The sequence below is a fragment of the Pelodiscus sinensis genome, chromosome 9, assembly GCF_049634645.1.
Source record: "Pelodiscus sinensis isolate JC-2024 chromosome 9, ASM4963464v1, whole genome shotgun sequence".
NCBI classification, from domain to species: Eukaryota; Metazoa; Chordata; order Testudines; family Trionychidae; genus Pelodiscus; species Pelodiscus sinensis.
In genome coordinates, this window is record NC_134719.1 from 14,638,988 (window position 1) to 14,657,586 (window position 18,599).

Sequence of the window (18,599 nt, forward strand, 5' to 3'; positions counted from 1 at the left end):
CCTCCTCTCAGAGGGGTAGCCATGTTAGTGTGTACAGGCAGTCCCCGAGTTATGCGGATCCGACTCATGTCGGATCCGTACTTACGAACGGGGCTTTTCTCGCCCCAGAGGACGCGGGCGGCAGGACCGCCCAGACGCGCTGAGGTCCCGCCGCCCGCGTCCTCCGGGGCGGGAGAAGCTGTTCCATGTCTCCCTGGTCTGCTGGGGGGAGCCCCCCCAGCAGACCAGGGAGACGCGGAGCAAAGCCGCGGAGGACCCGGGCGGGACCATGGCGCGTCTGGGCGGTCCCGCCGCCCGCGTCCTCCGCAGCTTTGCTCCACGTCCCCCAGGTCTGCTGGGGGCCCCCCCCCAGCAGACCAAGGAGACGGGGAGCAAAGCCGCGGAGGACCCGGGCGGCGGCATCGCGGCACATCTCGGTCCCGCCGCCCACGTCTCCATGGTCTGCTGGGGGGGGGGGCACAGCTAAACCCCCCCCCCCCTCCCCCAGCAGACCAGGCTTTTCTCGCGGACGCCTGTGGTAGAGCAGCTGGGGTGCTGCTGGGTTGGTCCAGTAGCGCCGCTCCTCGGCACTACTGGACCAACCCAGCAGCACCCCAGCTGCTCTGCCCCAGGCATCCCCAAGTCAGCCGCTGCTGAAACTGACCAGCGGCTGACTACAGGAAGCCCCAGGCAGAGTTTCTGGAATCAGCCGCTGATCAGTTTCAGCAGCAGCTGACTTGGGGACACCTGGGGTAGAGCACCTGGGGTGCTGCCGGGTTGGTCCCCACAGCACTGAGGTGCGGCGCTGCAGAGACCTACTCGGCAGCGCCCCAGCTGCTCTGTCCCAGGCGTCCAGATTCAGCTGCTGTTGAAACTGATCAGCGGCTGATTCCAGGAAGCCCGGGGCAGAGCAACTCTGCCTCGGGCTTCCTGTAGTCAGCTGCTGGTCAGTTTCAGCAGCGGCTGAATCTGGATGGCAGTTCTGACTTAAGTACAAACCTACAGTCCCTATCTTGTACGTAACCCGGGGACTGCCTGTATCTGCAAAAACAACAAGGAGTCCTGTGGCACCTTAGAGACTAACAGATTTATTAGGACATAAGCTTTCGTGGGTCTTATTCATTTAAGCTTATGCCCTTATAAATCTGTTAGTCTTGAAGGTAGCACAGAACGCCTCATTCCAATAGTTGCAGTGGACTCCATGTAAATAGAAGGTCCTCCTTCCTTTGACACTGTACTTATGCATGTAGCTTTCCTAATTGTTCAGTCATTAGGGCTCTAGCCTTGCACTTTGGGGACCTGGATTTAATTCCCTGCTCCACCACCATTTTCCCGTGTGACCTTAACCATTTAGTTTCCTTTTTTCCTGTGTCCCCTATCTGCAAAAATAAATAAAGATGGGTATAAGAATACTTCCCTACCTCACGGTGTTGTAGTAAGGATAAATACATTAAAGAGTGTGAAGCACTTTTAGACTATTTATTAAAAGCTTTGGGTAAGAGAGATGTATTATTATTTAAAGGAGAAATCATTGTATTTTGATGATTTTTTAATGAATATAATTGGGAAATTTCAGTCTATGAGGGTCAAAAGATGGGATAGAACATCCTTTGGCCGGATTCATCTCTGAGGTCAGTGGAGTTAACACCAGAGATTAAATTAGTTTTCTGGTGTAAAGTTAATGGAGAAAGGAAACTTCTCCTGTGGGTTTTTTGCTCTTGTGTTTTTTTTTCTCAGTTATGCAGCCAAATACGATTAAGCATACAATGCACGACAGGTTAAAGGCTGCTCTTAAATGAGTGAATGTGTAATAGCTGAGTCAGCTGAGGCCCCCTGCTGTGCTTTCTTTTTGTTATTGAAAAAAAAAAGACTGGTAAGCAATAAAAAAGTCTGTTTCTGTTCAATATTAGTAAGATACTGTACTGTGCATTTTGCTTATGGAAGTGGACTAAAGACGTATTGTTGTCTGCTTCAAGTATTACGTCTGGTAAATAAGTGGTTGCTGTGGCAACTGCCAAAAAAGGGTGGTGGGTCATTGGTACCGCAAACATACTTTAAACAAAACTAGATCATAGCAGATTCCAGAGTCCGTCTTCAAGGACGGATGAAAGAGGAGGAAAGGCTTCAAACTGCGCTTTTTCCTTTTGAAAACTTTCTGCTCTACAGCAGGAAAAAGCCTTGCTAAAAATGAGTTATCTTGTTAAAAATAAAAATGTTGTGAATCAAGGCAGTGCATTGAGAAGGGGTCTGTGTGTCTCAGTGGAACAGTTGTATGAATTAGGGATGTTAAATATTGGTTAATTAACTAATTGAATAGTTGATGAGATTTCCATCGACTATTTGATTAGTCGGTAAGGACTAGCACATGTTCTGCTTTTGAAAAGTACAAGAGCCCCAGCTGAAGCTCTTGTGCATTTCAAAGCGAAATGCCGCTTCGAGCCCGGAGTCAGCGGGGGACTTCCTGCTGGCCCTGGGTTCCATGTGGTGTTTCAGTCTTTGAAATGCTCAAGAGCTCCTGTTGGGGCTCTTGTACATTTCAAAGAGGAAGTGCCACTTACACCCCTGCTCTGTCCCACAGAGCTGGAGTAGGGGTAGGCCCACTGGTCAGTGAGGAGGGAGAAACAGTAACAGGAAACTTGGAAATGGCAGAGATGCTTAATGACTTCTTTGTTTCGGTCTTCACCGAGAAGTCTGAAGGAATGCCTAACATAGTGAATGCTAGTGGGAAGGGGAGAGGTTTAGAAGATAAAATAAAAAAAGAACAAGTTAAAAATCACCTAGAAAAGTTAGATGCCTGCAAGTCACCAGGGCCTGATGAAATGCATCCTAGAATACTCAAGGAGTTGATAGAGGAGGTATCTGAGCCTCTAGCTATCATCTTTGGAAAATCATGGGAGACAGGAGAGATTCCAGAAGACTGGAAAAGGGCAAATATAGTGCCCATTTATAAAAAGGGAAATTAGAACAACCCAGGAAACTACAGACCAATTAGTTTAACTTCTGTGCCAAGGAAGATAATGGAGCAAGTAATTAAGGAAATCATCAGTAAACACTTGGAAGGTGGCAAGATGATAGAGAACAGCCAGCATGGATTTGTAAAGAATAAATCATTTCAAACCAATCTGATAGCTTTCTTTGTTAGGATAATGAGTCTTGTGGATAAGGGAGAAGCAGTGGATGTGGTATACTTAAGTAAGGTGTTTGATACGGTCTCGCATGATATTCTTATCAATAAACCAGGCAAATACAACTTAGATGGGGCTACTATAAGGTGGATGCATAACTGGCTGGATAACCATACTCAGAGAGATGGTTCACAATCCTGCTGGAAAGGTATAAAAAGTGGGGTTTCGCAGGGGTCTGTTTTGGGACTGGCTCTGTTCAATATCTTCATCAACGATTTAGATATTGGCATAGAAAGTACACTCATTAAGTTTACAGATAATACCAAGCCAGGAGGGGTTGAGACTAATCTGGAGGATAGGGTCATAATTCAAAATGATCTCAACAAATTGGAGAAATGGTCTGAGGTAAACAGGATGAAATTTAATAAAGACAAATGCAAAGTGCTCCACTTAGGAAGGAACAATCAGTTTCACACATACAGAATGGGAAGCTACTGTCTAGCAAGGAGTACGGTAGAAAGGGATCTAGGGGTTATAGTGGACCACAAGCTGAATATGAGTCAGCAGTGTGATGCTGTTGCAAAAAAAGCAAACATGATTCTGGGATGAATTAACAGGTGTGTTGTGAGCAAGACACTAGACGTTATTTTTCTGCTCTACTCTGTGCTAGTTAGTCCTCAGTTGGAGTATTGCGTCCAGTTCTGGGCACTGCATTTCAAGAAGGATGTGGAGAAATTGGAGAGGGTCCAGAGAAGAGCAACAAGAATGATTAAAGGTCTAGAGAACATGACCTATGAAGGAAGGCTGAAAGAACTGTGTTTGTTTAGTTAAGTAAAGAGAAGATTGAGGGGGGCACATGATAGCAGTTTTCAGATATCTAAAAGGGTGTCATAAAGAGGAGGGAGAAAATTTGTTCATCTTGGTCTCTGAGGATAGAACAAGAAGCAATGGGCTGAAACTGCAACATCAGAGGTTTAGGTTGGACGTTAGGAAAAAGTTCCTAACTGTCAGGGTAGTCAAACACTGGAATAAATTACCCAGGGAGGTTGTGGAATCTCCATCTGTGGAGATATTTAAGAGTAGGTTAGATAAATGCCCACGAGACATTTTGTTTACCATTGCCCATGCATAGGGTAGCCAGAATCTGCTGGTTTCCATCTGTGCAGTTTTTTTTTTCCTACCAGTATTGCTAAAGTGACATGCACGTAAAGCAAGGGCACATGAAGTGTGGTGTGTGTTGTTTGCACACAACATTGACTGTGAGAGCTGTGTGCTCCTTCTGGATACAATCAACGTGCTGCGACGGTTCAGTTGGCACACCCCGCAAATTCTAGATATGCAAGTGTAGTTAGCAAAACTACCGTATTTAATAAGACCATCTTGATTATGACAGTCATGTGGCCTACTAAGACAGAGGGCCACTCATGCAGCCCAGTCATTAGGCTAGGTTGCTCATTGCTTCTTTATAGACCGAAGACTGCAAACATTCTTTTTGAAAAGACTGTAAGAAGACTTAGTACTCCCACTGCTTGCCTCTATTTGCAGGGTTCTCATCTCTCTCTCTTCTACTCTGACAATTTGCTTCCCTTGCCTTGCTGAAAATATGAACTGTTACCTTTTGTTGGACCGGAAGTGTACGGTTGTTTAGAAGCTTTACTTGGGCTGTGATACGTTTTTGCCTCCTAAGCCAGTGTGTACCTTGTTGCTGTATTGCTCTTATAGGAGCCAACGTCATTCCTCAGTGTGGCTAGTGTCTTTATTTCAGTGGAAAGCCCATACTAATCATAGTGATAGAAATGTAGCCGTGTTAGTCTGGGGTAGCTGAAGCAAAATGCAGGACAATGTAGCACTTTAAAGACTAACAAGATGGTTTATTAGATGATGAGCTTTCGTGGGCCAGACCCACTTCCTCAGATCAAATAGTGGAAGAAAGTAGTCACAACCATATATACCAAAGGATACAATTAAAAAAAATGAACAAATATGAAAAGGACAAATCACATTGTGCTACATTGTCCTGCATTTTGCTTCATACTAATCATGTGTGCTATGCACATTTACAACCTTTGAAAGAATCCGTATTTTCAACAGTTATCCCACACTGGCAAGGTCTGACATCTCTCTCCCACCCCCTGTGCTCAGAATAGGAGATAAGCAGTTAATTGTGACCATTATGTTCCTATTCATTGTGTGTTTTACTTCACCATTATGGATTCTTGCCATACCAAATTCTATATACATTGAGGCTGTAGGAGCTAGGTTCTGGCTTCTCGCTTCCGGTGATTCTCAGCATGTGGATCACAATTCCTTCTCACCTTCCTGCACTTTGGGGATAGAGGCAAGGTTCTGCCCTTTCCACACCTCGTTACAGGTGTGTAGGTGGAAGAGCGAATTTCACTATGAGGGATAAAGTCATGTCCCTGTGGAGCCTGTTTCCCTTGCACCCAGACTCACTCTGCAGACAGGGTCCTGTGTGTGTGCAGCTCATGAATCTTCACTGATCTCTGTGGCCCAGTAGTTGAGGTAGAGGGGAAAATACAGCTTTCCCTCATTACTACTTTCACGGTCACCCAGCTACTGGATGACTAGGGGGGTGCTTTCTTTTTCGCCCATTATCCTTCTTGCTGTTCTGAAAGAAGTGGCTTTCCCCTCTTGTTTTCTCTTCAGCCTGTTTCATGTCACCCTTGCCTCAGCCTTCTTTGTCTTCTCCGAGCTGCTGGATCAGGAAAAGGAGACTTTCTTCTCGCAGCTGATGGAGAGGGAGAAAATTCATCTGATTCCTGTAGGTCCTGAGCACGCAGTTATCTTTTTTTCCCAAAGGGGGGTTGGTGTGTGCTTCTGAATGGCTTCTCGTTGCCTTTTCCCATAGGAGCGGGAGCAGCATTTCTGGATACATTTGCTCAGTGTTCCCCACAGTATTAGATTTAAAATGGGATTGCTTTTCAAGTTGGTCTTTCACTTGTTCTTCCTAGGTCAAGTGCAGGAAATCAGGATAGGCCTGAAATCAGGCTCCAGCAGAACTTGTAACATGGAAGTGATATAGAATCATAGAATACTAGAATTGGAAGGGACTTCAAGTGGACATCAAGTCCAGTCCCCTGCCCTCACAGCAGGATCAAGCACCAAGAACAGACCTCTCATGCTGTCAGGAAGTGGCTTCAGTTAGGGAAGAATTACTCATTCTTACTGTGACGACTTCTAAAACCACCTGAGAATGCTGTGGATTTAGTGCATTTTTCTAAAGCACAAAATGACGGTATCTGAAAGTCACAACACACCTATCTCCACACACTCAACTCCAAAAGGGAAAACCACAATGTAGACCAGATTTACGAGCTTTCTGTTTCAAAGAAATATATATGATCATTTTCTACTGTTTGCTTCAGGTAAGAGGAATATCTGTATGTCTAAAATTGTTCCCTAAAAGTACTTTAGTCATAGACTTTGTAATTGAATAACTATTAAGAAAATATATTGTTTAATAGTAGCCCAAATCTTTCTAATGGACTCTAACCAGTTAATAATTATGTCTCACAATGCCTGACCATTCAGACTGAAAAAACAAATGTGCAGTGGGGGTGAGTGGTGAAAGATTTTCCATCAGAATAATTTCATTGTACAGCTGTGCACGCTAAGGAGGTACAGCTGATTCTGAAGCAAAAGCTGTGGTTGTAGCTGTATGAACTTTCTTGAACCTCCTAGCTACAAGGTCTTTCAGTGTTGGGAGAAGCACACAACTGTCTTGCTCTAGTCTTACTTTCTCATATCTTTATGTTTTTAACTACACAGTTCTGAAAGAAAATCATCTTGCTGTCTAAGCTTATTAAAAGAGGTGAACAAGTGATATACTTGGAAAGTCAAGCATGATTTTTCTGTGCCTAAAAGCAATAACACATTGGCACTTGTCTTCTAGGAAGTGGAGGAGACCCACTATTCATTTCACATAAATCACTGAAAATAGTCACTTTTGGTTATTTGAATGAGCTAATTGGAAACCTTTGAGTAATCCATATGTGTGGATTTTAAATTCACAATATGATATTCAGACCAACTCAAGCATGAAACTTTGAAGGGAAGAGCATGGGGACCCTTGTCCCTGAGTGTTTTACAGCTTGGGTGATGATTTAACACCCAGAAGTTATGTGTTTGGAAGTGGGGGAAGCCTGTTTAATCTCACAGTACATTACATGTTTGATTTGTAGGTGAATTCTGATAAAGCATCCATAGATTCCAGGAGCTGTCAGTCCGGTCTCACTGATTTGTATCTACGTATGCTCCAGTTTATCCTAAGGAAAAATCTTTTATGTGAGATGGGGCTGAACCAAATCCCTGTTCCAAAAACACCTGAACTCCGAAGTGTCGGGGCCTGGATCCCACCATAGCTTGGGCCTTTCCTTACCTTTATTGTATTTGATTCGTTGTTAAAATAATCTTTCCATTTGAGGGGGGAAAAACAGCTGCATGTCCAAATTCCCCCCCCTGTGGTGTCAAAGAACATGGCAGAAAAGGCCCTGTTGCAGAATGCCAGATGAGTGGAGGAGGCTAGTTTGTGATGGTTAAATGTACCCTGCACAGCAACTAGACAACGTAGACTCAAAAGTGGGTGGTCCCAACTAGGTAAGAAATGTGGGTAGAAGGATTTAGTTGATTTAATGGTTCTCCTGAATGGCTGCTACTGGCTCTTATAAAGGCCTAAGGGACATTAAAGCCATCACTTGTCTGGTGGAACCCCTGAAGGACATTGGAGATGGAAACACCTCAGGGCCAACCATTCCTTGCTAGTGCAGGATGTGCAGTTTTTGCTTATTTGCCACAGTACAAGTGAATCTTCCCCTAAAAAAAATCTAATTTCTAAAGTACCGTACCTTTATTTTTTGCAGATATGTAGTCAGTGGCTACAATATAAAGTGTGAGCCGGAGAGTCTATTTACATGCCTAATAAAAAGATCACGCTGTGTTAAATTGAATTTTTATGGCTTACGGTAAAATTTGTTCTACGTGGCTATACTGGACTTTGAATAGTTATCTGTTTTTAAACAGTTATGAGCAGCATAATACAGAACAGTTATAGTTTAATATACATATAGTGCAATTGGTATTTGGTAAGTAAATGGAGTTAATGCACTTTTTTGATGGGCTACTACATAAAACAGTGGTGGGGGGAAATCCACTTTTTCAGGAAAAATCACGTTTGTTCTTCTGTTTATCAGACTGATGGGTGTTGGGTTTTTCTTGTGTCTGCTCAGGAAACCAAGTCCTGTCTCCTGGAGCTTCTGTTGGAAAAGGCCTAACGCCAGAGGCTGCAAAAGACCTCGGTCTTGTTGAAGGGACTGCAGTAGCAGCATCTCTTATTGACGCACATGCTGGAGGACTAGGTATTTGTATATAATTACTGTTCTCAGATACAGGGACGTTATTGAAATTAAAGTTTTGTGTGAAATATCCTTCACCCAGAGCCCCATTTTTTACAAACACTACTAACCAAGTAGCATGTTGCCCTCCTGCTGAAAGACCTGTTCTTACCAAGTAGCACCCTTGACAAAAATCTTTACGTCTTACTTATAGACAAGAGCGGGTGTCAACATCTCTAAAATCAATCTCAGATTTTCAAAAGTGTCCCCTTATTTTTGTTGCCTCCATTTTCAGGTTTTTAATTTGAGACACCAACGAACTTATTCTGAAAGGCTGAGCAGCTGGAACTCCCATTGAGCTTCCTAGTTCTCAACGCATTAGGAAAAAAAAATCCCAAGTACAAAATCAAGTAATCAGCCAAAAGTCATGGACCTGATGCAGGAATCATTCATGAAGTTCTCTGGCCTGTGCTATGCAGCGGGTCAGACTAGGGAGTCATAAGGCTTCCTTTTAACCTTAACATTTATGAATCTTTATAATTTTTTTTTAATTACATGGTTATACGCAGATCCCCGCCCCTGGCACTGCTGCCTCTGTATGGCTTTCGCTCCCTGCCCACATATATGGGATCCTGCTGCGCCATCCCCTCTGCACTTCTGGACCTCATTTTCATGTAAACACACATGCTTTTATCTTCTGTTACTGCGAGGGACAGATTTTCAGAAAATAAATGGCATTTTTGCAAGCTTCAGTTGTCAGTGTTTTTTTGTCCCCACAATTATTAGCACCTATAACTCAAGTCATTTAAATATCTCAGGTGATGGAAATCAGTGCTTTAGCTGGCTCAGTGAGACATGCTAAAATTATGTGTAAATGGTTCCTTGTCCGTGTGCTTTTGAAAATGGAGGCGCAGGTAAGGGTGGATTGAAAATTTGGCCTTAAATATAAGTAAAATTGTACCAGGGAAAATTAGAGACCACTTTTCAAATTCAGGTCTGTAATCTTGAATTTTACTTTACATTTGCTTAGGTTGATTAAAATGTATACTATTCTCTAAATATAGACAGGTAACAAAATATCCTTTCTTTATGGAGATAAAATACACACCTTGATTTTATGTGTAAACATGTATCTCTGAAGGCCTTTGTAAGAATTAAATCATGAACATTTAACCAGTAAATTTCTCCTTCTCTTCATCATCTCTTCATATTGTATATGCTAAACTAAAGCATTTATTTAAACATGGAGAATAATTTGCTGTACTCAAACTCTTTATGGTTTGTAGTTTGAATCTTAACAAAACTGCAGTAAAGGCCCAGCCTTTCCAGTATTAAGTATTGAAATCAGCAAGGTATCGATTATGTGTGGGGAATTATACTGATAGCTGAAAAACTGTGGGGAAAAATTATACTGATGACAGGGCTAATTCATATTCAGAGAAATGCACAGCTCTTGTTATCTTCACTGCCAGCAACTGTGAATACATGAGAATGGGAGCTAACTTCTCTGTTCAGACACCATTTTCCACAATGCTCCCATAGTCCCATAAAGGAGCTCTACCGATCACAGATTCCCTGTTAGGGCTCTATACGTTTAACAGAAACAGGGAAATCTAGTGGGCGGTGCTTGATTGTTTGTGCAGGGAAGCCAGTCACGTGGATGTCCCTTTATGTTAGTGCTGTAAAGCCCTGTTACACGTTACAAAATATGATGGCTTGAAAAAGCGTTGTCTCTCTGCGATAGAAGCTGATGTGTGGTAGTAGCAAAGAGTAATTACAACACTGGGACAAATTGAGTGCATATTGAGGAGAGTTCAAAGGAGTTTGTAAGAGGAGAGGATTTGTGAGAGATAAATCTACTGTGGTTGCCAAATATTGGGGCTGGTAGAGGAGAAGATGAAATAAGAAAAATGTGGATTGAAGAGAGAGTGCAGAGGGAAGAATGGGGAAGAGAAGGAGGGTATAGGAGAGCATGTGAGAAGAAGGTAATCAGAGAAGAGAGCTGTCTCTAACGTCGAGCTGCTCCTTTCTTCATTGCTGGTAGGGTGACTCCTGCCTCATTTCCACGTCTTCTTTAATCATAAAGTACAGGAAAAATAGTGGTGGAAGGACAGTATAGGAAATAAGAAACTAAGGGGGGAGGTGGAGGGTTTCCTCTGAAAATAAGTTCTAGTGAAAATGCAGAAGAAACTATTAAAACATACAGCTCTTATTTTAAAAGTACAAAAATATTGAAGAAAATATACAGAGGAAAGAAAATGCTGGGAGAAGAGAGAAAGCATCTGCACCAACATGATAAATGTAAATCAAGAAAATAATGAGAATAATTAACTGTTCTTTTTAATGAAAAATTACCATGTATTAAAAATGTGATGTGACGTATTTGGGGCATTTTCCCCATGCACTGACTTGTTGAGAGGAACAGCGTGTATATAGAAGATATGCTCCACAATACCTGCATATTATAGGTAACCCAGTTGTACATTATTTCTGTAGGATATCATAATTGTTCCACTGAAATATATTCTTCTGAGTGTATCAAAAATGGTCCACAAAGATGGAACAGTAAAAACAGCCCTGCAGACTGAGCCAAGGTGACAGGGTGGATGTTTAGTTTTTTCTAGCTAGTACATTTTGACACACAATCCATTTCTGCATTTGGCTAGGTATAAAATAGTTTTGGGTGTTGTGAGCCCTGGAATGTATGACAGCTTTGAAGTCTGTGAGCAGGGTAGGAAGGAGATGAAGAGTTATTTGATATTTACTGCTGCAGAGGTCTTGAGTAGCTTCCAATCTACTGCATCTGAAATCTGTTACTGAAAAACTGAAAACTGGAAGCTGAATAGATATATGCCCTTCATTCGACCTAGTCTATTAATTTAAACTGCCTAGAGTTAAAGCTGAGTGTGGGAGGTCTAGCTCTTCAGGCTGTGACCTCAAAAAGCTGGAATAAACTACCTGCTCCATTAAAACAGGCACAGCATTGTGTATCTCTTATTGTACAGTATTTTAAATTCTTTGTTTCTGTGCAAAAAACCTGAAATTAGACAGCTACGTGTTTTCTACCCTTTGATACTGTCTTAGGGTTTTGTATGGTAGTAAAGTTTGCTGTTTTAAGTTTGTCCTTTGGGAACTTTCACAGAAGAAATTGTGCAGAAAATGCAGGGAGAAGAGAGAAAGCATCTGTACCAACATGATAAATAAAAATCAAGAAATACTGAGAATAATTAACTGCTCTTGTTAATGAAGAGTTGCCATGTATTAAAAATGTGATATCACGTGTTTGGGGCATTTTCCCCATGCACTGACTTGTTGAGAGGAACAGTGTGTATATACAGGATGAGGCCCATGAGGCTATCCCAGTATACTACAGATTCTGACAAAAATAAACATCAAACTATTCTTAGTAGTACTTGTCCTAAGAACTGAATTAAATAACTTGACATCTATTTATAATTCCATGTTGTAGTTAATGTAGCTTATTCGTTATCATTTAATACTATTTTGCTTCAGTCAATCACAAATAAGATTTTCACTGACTAAAGTTGGCATAAACACTATGGCTACATCTAGACTGGCATGATTTTCCGGAAATGCTTTTAATGGAAAAGTTTTCTGTTAAAAGCATTTTCGGAAAAGAGCATCTATATTGGCACGGACGGTTTTCCGCAAAAGCACTTTTTGCGGAAAAGTGTCCGTGGCCAATCTAGATGCTCTTTTGCACAAAAAAGCCCCGATCGCCATTTTCGCGTTCTGGGTTTTTTGCGCAAAACAAATTTCAGCTGTCTACACTGGCCCTTTTGCGCAAAAGTTTTGCGCAAAAGGGACTTTTGCCTGAACAGGAGCAGCCTAGTATTTCCGCAAAACGCACTGATTTCTTACAGTAGGAAGTCAGTGTTCTTGCGGAAATTCAAGCGGCCAGTGTAGACAGCTGATTTTCCGGAAAAACAGGACAGTCTAGACACACCAAAGGGTCAAATTATGGTCCCACTGAAATCAATGGAAAAATTCCTAGTGACATCAACAGGGCCAATAATTCTCCTGAAGTGATGCAGGTTTCCTTAATGATTAACATTTCTTGAACTATGAAACTTAGTAACATTACGGGCAACATACAAAAAAATTTCTACCAGTCGCATTGACAATTCACACCTGAGTAGATTTGTATTCTGTAGTGGGTGAATAGTATTTTGAATGACCTGTAGTGGATCTAACTATGGTATTTCTTCATTCAGGACATTACCTGCTAGATTAAACTATGCAAAATCTTTAACCTGTAGTGGAGCATATCTCTGTCTGGAGTATTAAAAAAAATAAAATAAAATCAAGCATGATAGATAGCACCAACATTTTAAGGAGTCTGTTTATCCTTACCAATAATTGAATTCTGTATATGTGCAGAATAGCACACATAATCTCAGTCTTGTCTCCTGACATGTATATTTCTTGATTCAAATGGGATTCTGCATTTACACTGTGTACATAAAATGATTTAGGGTCACTTCTTGAAGGTAGTTAGGTGCCTAAAGATGCAGATTGGCACTTAGTTGATTGACCAGCGCTGTTGGGACACACACACACAGACACACACACACACACACACACACACACACACACACACCCCGATGCTGCAGTGGGGGACAAAGCTGTTGGGACACACACACACACACACACACACACCCCGATGCTGCAGTGGGGGACAAAGCAAGAAAACATTAAGGCACGTCTCTGTTCTTCAGGAGATTAAGGGACAATTACCAGCCCTTTCACAGGCTTCCTGTATGACCTTAATCAAGTCTCTTAGCCTATGTCCACACAGGAGCATTATTTTGGAATAACTGGAGTTATTTCGAAATAACATAGTGCAAGTCTACACACAAGCAGTTATTTCGACATAATGTCAAAATAATGTTGAGCTGGAGGACTGCTTACTCTGACTCCTGTAACCCTCATTGTATGAGAAGTAAGGGAAGTCGGGGGAAAAGTGCTCTGTCTCGAAATAACTGCTGTGTAGGCAGTGCCAAAAGTCAAAATAAGCTATTTTAACTTAAGCTACTCAATTAGCGTAGCTCAAGTTGCGAAGCTTATTTCAAGTTTAGCCCGGCAGTGTAGTCGTGCCCTTAGTCTCTTTGCAATTCAGCTCTTCATCTGTAAAATAAGGATAATGGGAATCTTAGAAGCATAGAATACTAGAACTGGAAGGGACTTTGAGAGATCATCAAGTCCAGTCCCCTGCCCTCGCGGCAGGACCAAGCACCATCTAGATAATTCCTGATAGATGTCTGTCTAACCTGCTCTTAAATATCTCCAGCGATGGAGATTCTACAACATCCCTAGGCAATTTTTTCCTGTGTTTAACCACCCTGACAGTTAGGAAGTTTTTCCTAATGTCCAACCTAAACCTCCCTTGCTGAAGTTTAAGCCCATTGCTGCTTTTCCTAATATTTCCTCCCCCCATAACTTTTCTCTATTTAGACTGTTTTAACTGTAAACTCATCAGTACGGGGCTGTCTTTTTCTACTCATTAGTTTGATGCCTGGTACAATGGGGCCAGGATTACTGTTGAGGTCTTCAGGCGCTGCTGAAATATAAACAAAATAATATTGTGTATAGAGTAGCATAAATGCGTAATGCCCTATGAATGGAAACAAGAGTGCATCCTTATCTTGTCAATGAAACAGTATCCACAGACACCAGCCTGGAATAGACTTTCTGATGGTGAAACTGGTCTGACCTATGTATAGAATGGGATCCTTTGCAACAATTTAAATGGTAAAGAACTCTGTTTTATGGAAGATTGGGTTATTTTTTAAGGTAAATTGTTTTTTGTTTTTTTTTTTAAAGGAGTAATTGGAGCAGATGTGAAAGGACATAATCTGCCCTGTGAAAATCAGCCAATTACATCCCGACTAGCTCTGATCTGTGGAACATCTTCCTGTCACATGGGGGTAGGTTGGATACATAGTCATGATGCCAGTTTTGTATAATAGCTAATGTCTCTGAAGAGACATTACACTTTTTCCCCCCATTTCACCCTCTTTTGTGTTACCATAGTGTGTGTGTGTGTGTGTGTGTGTTTATTCCTCCCTTCAGATATTAATCACACATTATGCATTTGCTAGCAACCAGGAGCTTTCATAGTAGTGGAAATCAATACTGGAAGAAAAAAACTGACATGAAGTGCAGAAGCAAAGTCGAACACAATGCTACAGAAGCTTAAAGAGAGCAGCATGAAATCGGAGCCGAAGACTCTGAATTTGAGTTATCCATGACAAACATGTCACTAATGTGTTCCTAAGTAGCGTCTTCAGAGAAGTAGTGTGTGTTCTCCAGCAGCCCTTCTCCCCCACCTCATCACTCAATCAATATAAATCCATCTCCCTCTGAGAGCTGCAGTGATCTATATAGAATTATGATAAGTCTGATGACTTGAAAAAAACCCTGATAAGCAATTTTTGCTTTGTTAATTTTTCCCAGTGAATTAACGAAAAAGCTTTTCCTTAGCTTGCAATTAAAATTTAGTGTCTGCTTTGGAAATTTATACCTAATTAAAATGTATGAGTCTGAAAGCATTCCATTTAGATAAGTACCCTTTTCTGCCGTATTTTTTATTTAAAACTCATTATGCTCTTAAATTTAGACTGATTATAACTTGGATTTTTCCCAAGTGAGCAAATTGGGGCGGGAGTGGGTAGAGGTTTTGCTCTCAAGGAAAGGCATCTCAGATCGTGAAAAGAGGGAGCTACTTAAATTACGTCTTTACTAAACTTAATAGAAGTGACTGTATCTTGTCGTCATGCTGTGTATTCATGGGTAGAGGCCATGTTAATAGCTCAATGACCTTGCCAGACATGCCACAGTTCAGCAAAAGACTTAAGTATGAGCTTAATTTTCAGCATATCAGTAATCCTGTCCTATGAAGCCAAAGCATTAATCTTATACTTTGTCAGTGGGATTTAATTATGTACTTAAGCATATGTTTAAACTTCTTGTTAAATCAGGATTTTAGGCCTAAAATTCTACCATCCTTAGCCCTGGTCTACACCTGAAAAGCTATTCTGGGATGACTGTGTTGGCCAGGGTGTTGTTTTGTTTTGTTTTTTTTATTGACTGCTATAGTTATATAGGTATATGTCTTTAGAGATGGTTACATTGATATCAAAGTGCCAAAATAAAGCTTCTTTTGCTTCCCAAATTTGTATACTGGTATAAATGCATCCACACCAGAGGTGGGGTACAGGGAGCGGGTTTGTCATAGCAATATCCTTAAAGCAGTAGAATTTTTTAGTGCCAACAAGTTGTAATTGGCATTGATTAGTACCCCGCTCTGTGAGTACAGTCTCTGTATAGTCCCCCCATACGCCTCGAGGAAAGCGAGGTAGCAGTTTAAGACTCTTAATGGTTTGAGCCCCAACTAGGAGAGAAGCATTTTCTGTGGTTCTTAAAGAAATTTAAACTGTTGGGTTTTTTTTTCATTCAACTCAGCATTTATTAAGTATTTCCCCCCTTCTCCCGTTTTGTTTTGTTTTGTTTTTGGAGGGGGGTGGGCTTAAAGGTTTGCTAGTGTGTGTTTTTACATTTGTTTCATTTTTAAAGGCACCACAAATTCCAATCAACAGACAACGAGCAAATTCAAAACTGTTCTGGAACAAATCTATGGAAGGCCTTTGGTTTAAGTGATCTTTATCTCTATCTGCTTATATTGTACTAAGTAAATATAAAAGACATAGGGCAACTGTGTGTGTGTTTTTAATGAGACGTATATGCAGCTGCAGTTGGTTGAAATTAGCTGTACCTTTTTTAAATTAGGGCTATAAAATGAAAGTTTATTATACTCATGTTTTGTTAGACATATATATTTTCTCTCTCTTGCTTCTTTGTACTGAGGGACCCTCAGGGCAATAGAGATTAATCATCGGGTTTAATTTAATGCAGTGGGAGAGAGACCTGTGTGGTCAGGCTGGTATTATAAAGTGCCTTTGATCTGCCTCAGGTGCATGGAGTCCCAGTGAGCCAGAAACAATAATACCTTTGTGAGATGATCAGAGAAGAGAGAGAGAGAGAAAATAGTCTGTGTGGAAACTCAGCGCTGTTCTTTGTTGTGGTTCTGGTGAACTAAAGAGCCAAATGTCAGGAGGAATTCAGAAAGCAGAAAGCAGGGTTAAAGTGCGGCGACTGGGCAGTGGATTTCTTTTAGGTCTCTTGCATGAAACTGTTCAGAATCATTTGCAGGATTATTAGTTTTTCTTTTGGCACTGGTATGAATGTTCTGGGTGATATATGTGTACGGCTATAATATTGCCATTATCAAGGCTGAACGCTCCTTGTGTCACAGAATTAGAAACTGCTTGAGAAGAGCATTTACTTTAAACTTACAAAGAAGCTCCATGACCCAGTTTTCATTACTGCAAGGAGTATAAAGAATTTGAACAAAAGACTTTGCTAATCACACCTTTGATACTTTACAAATTACAAGTTTTGCATATACTTTTTTCCTGGTGGCTCTAATAGTGGTAAAATTCCCATTTTTTTTTTCAAATTAGGTTTCTTTTTTTTAAATTAACCAATGGGTTTCTTAGGCATTCAGACTCCCAGGCCACTTTGTAAGACTGTTTCCACTGACAGGTTCGGATGGCTGGAGCCATGGGCCAAAGAGAGTTTCATAACTAATTAGTGTATTAGTTCGAATCCAGTTCTAGGTGAGTCATCACCAATAGTCACTATCATTTAAAGTCTGGTCTGTGGCTTTTGTAAACAAAGATTTTGGTCAGTCTGACCAATTATACACATCATGCAAGCCACCTACTCTGAAAGTAGTCTAATCAGAAGCCCATTCTCAGTCTGTTTGGCAAATGAGTTCTCTTTTTCAGAGGGGGTTTCGTCATGTCAGGATTGCTACTTGTTGCTTCGTGCTACAGTTACAGGATTAACTGCATTTTTTTCATCTGTCTCTGTCCAATTTGGCTACCTATAAGGACCAACAGGTCTTGAACTTGAATTGCTAAGTAGAGACACCTCCATGTTGCCACTCAGCAGCAGATATAACTACCTAATACTTCACTTACCCACTGTGAACAGAAAGTCCTCCTGCAAGGTCTGATAGGCAGCTTCTTTATGGCTTCTGATTGGCTCACCACCCATTTCAAGTGATAGACACAGCACCTGCACGTCTCTTTGGGCAGGTTCCCACAAATCACCCACTTTCAGACAAGGTCTCCCGGCTACCACAAGAGACTTCCCTTCAGCAACTGCAGGATCTCAGGAAAGCTTCTTCAAATCAAAATACTGTTTGTTTATTTGTAGGAAAATAGCAGTCAGTCAGAAAAGGTTTAAAACAACAAAAGGACTACCCAAAGATGGGAATGGAATACATTTGGCTTCCTCCAGACACGGTCTCTTCCCCTTTGACTTCTGGGGCTCAGTTTTTGAACAGTTCCAAAAGTCCTTTGTGGCAGTCATTCCCCCTGAAGCCCCAATGTTGTCAGGCATAGACAACTCAACTTGTTTCAGTCCACAGGCCACCAGGCCAATCAAAATTTTTTCGTGGACTTTGGACAATGTTCCTGTGGACTGCCGAAAAAGTCACCATGGACCCCTAGGTGAGAACCACAGCCTTAAGTCCTGGTGACTGGGGTTATCTAAGGCCAATGTCTGCTTTTCTGTAGACAAGTAAAACCAGGATAAAATTAACTCTTTGATCCTTGGTGGCCATCAGTGCAAAGCTAATCAAGTAAACAGAGACACACAAGACAGTCATCAAAATAAATAACATATTTCCAATGGTTTTCACAGCAGAGCTGTGTGAAGAGGCTTGAACAGCTGCTGCTTCAGTCCAGTGGATAACAGTAATGCAGTCTCCAGGGCTGTCAAACTGACATTTTTCACAAGCACCAAATTTATTCAAAGAAAACATGATAAACAACCTTTTCCAGGAAGTAAAAAATGTTTCTTAGATGGTAAACTATTTGGGATAGAAACCACACTTTCAGTTCTGTTTCTATAGTGTCAACACAGTGGGATCCTAGTCCCACCTGGGACCTCTGTCACCAGTGCTATAAAAATAATAATGCTGCCTTTTTTCACTATGATTTATTGGGGAAAACTGATTGTGTAATGGACAGTCAGACACATTCATTCAAAAGCT

General features: G+C 41.4%; 1 protein-coding gene across 11 annotated transcripts in view; it reads left to right on the forward strand.

Annotated features, from left to right (window-relative positions):
• FGGY (FGGY carbohydrate kinase domain containing) overlaps positions 1 to 18,599 on the forward strand; it is a 318,624-nt gene that overhangs the window by 204,417 nt on the left and 95,608 nt on the right. For 10 of the 11 annotated variants that reach the window (XR_012905874.1, XR_012905877.1, XR_012905875.1 and 7 more), the window contains 2 exons: positions 8,351 to 8,479; positions 14,300 to 14,403. The exons of the other annotated variant lie outside the window; for it this stretch is intronic. Coding sequence is in view for 2 of the 10 variants with exons in the window: in XM_075936090.1 (XP_075792205.1) it covers positions 8,351 to 8,479; positions 14,300 to 14,403 (233 nt within the window). In the remaining 8 variants the exon portion in view is untranslated. The remainder of the gene's footprint in view (positions 1 to 8,350; positions 8,480 to 14,299; positions 14,404 to 18,599) is intronic. 11 annotated transcript variants of the gene reach the window in all.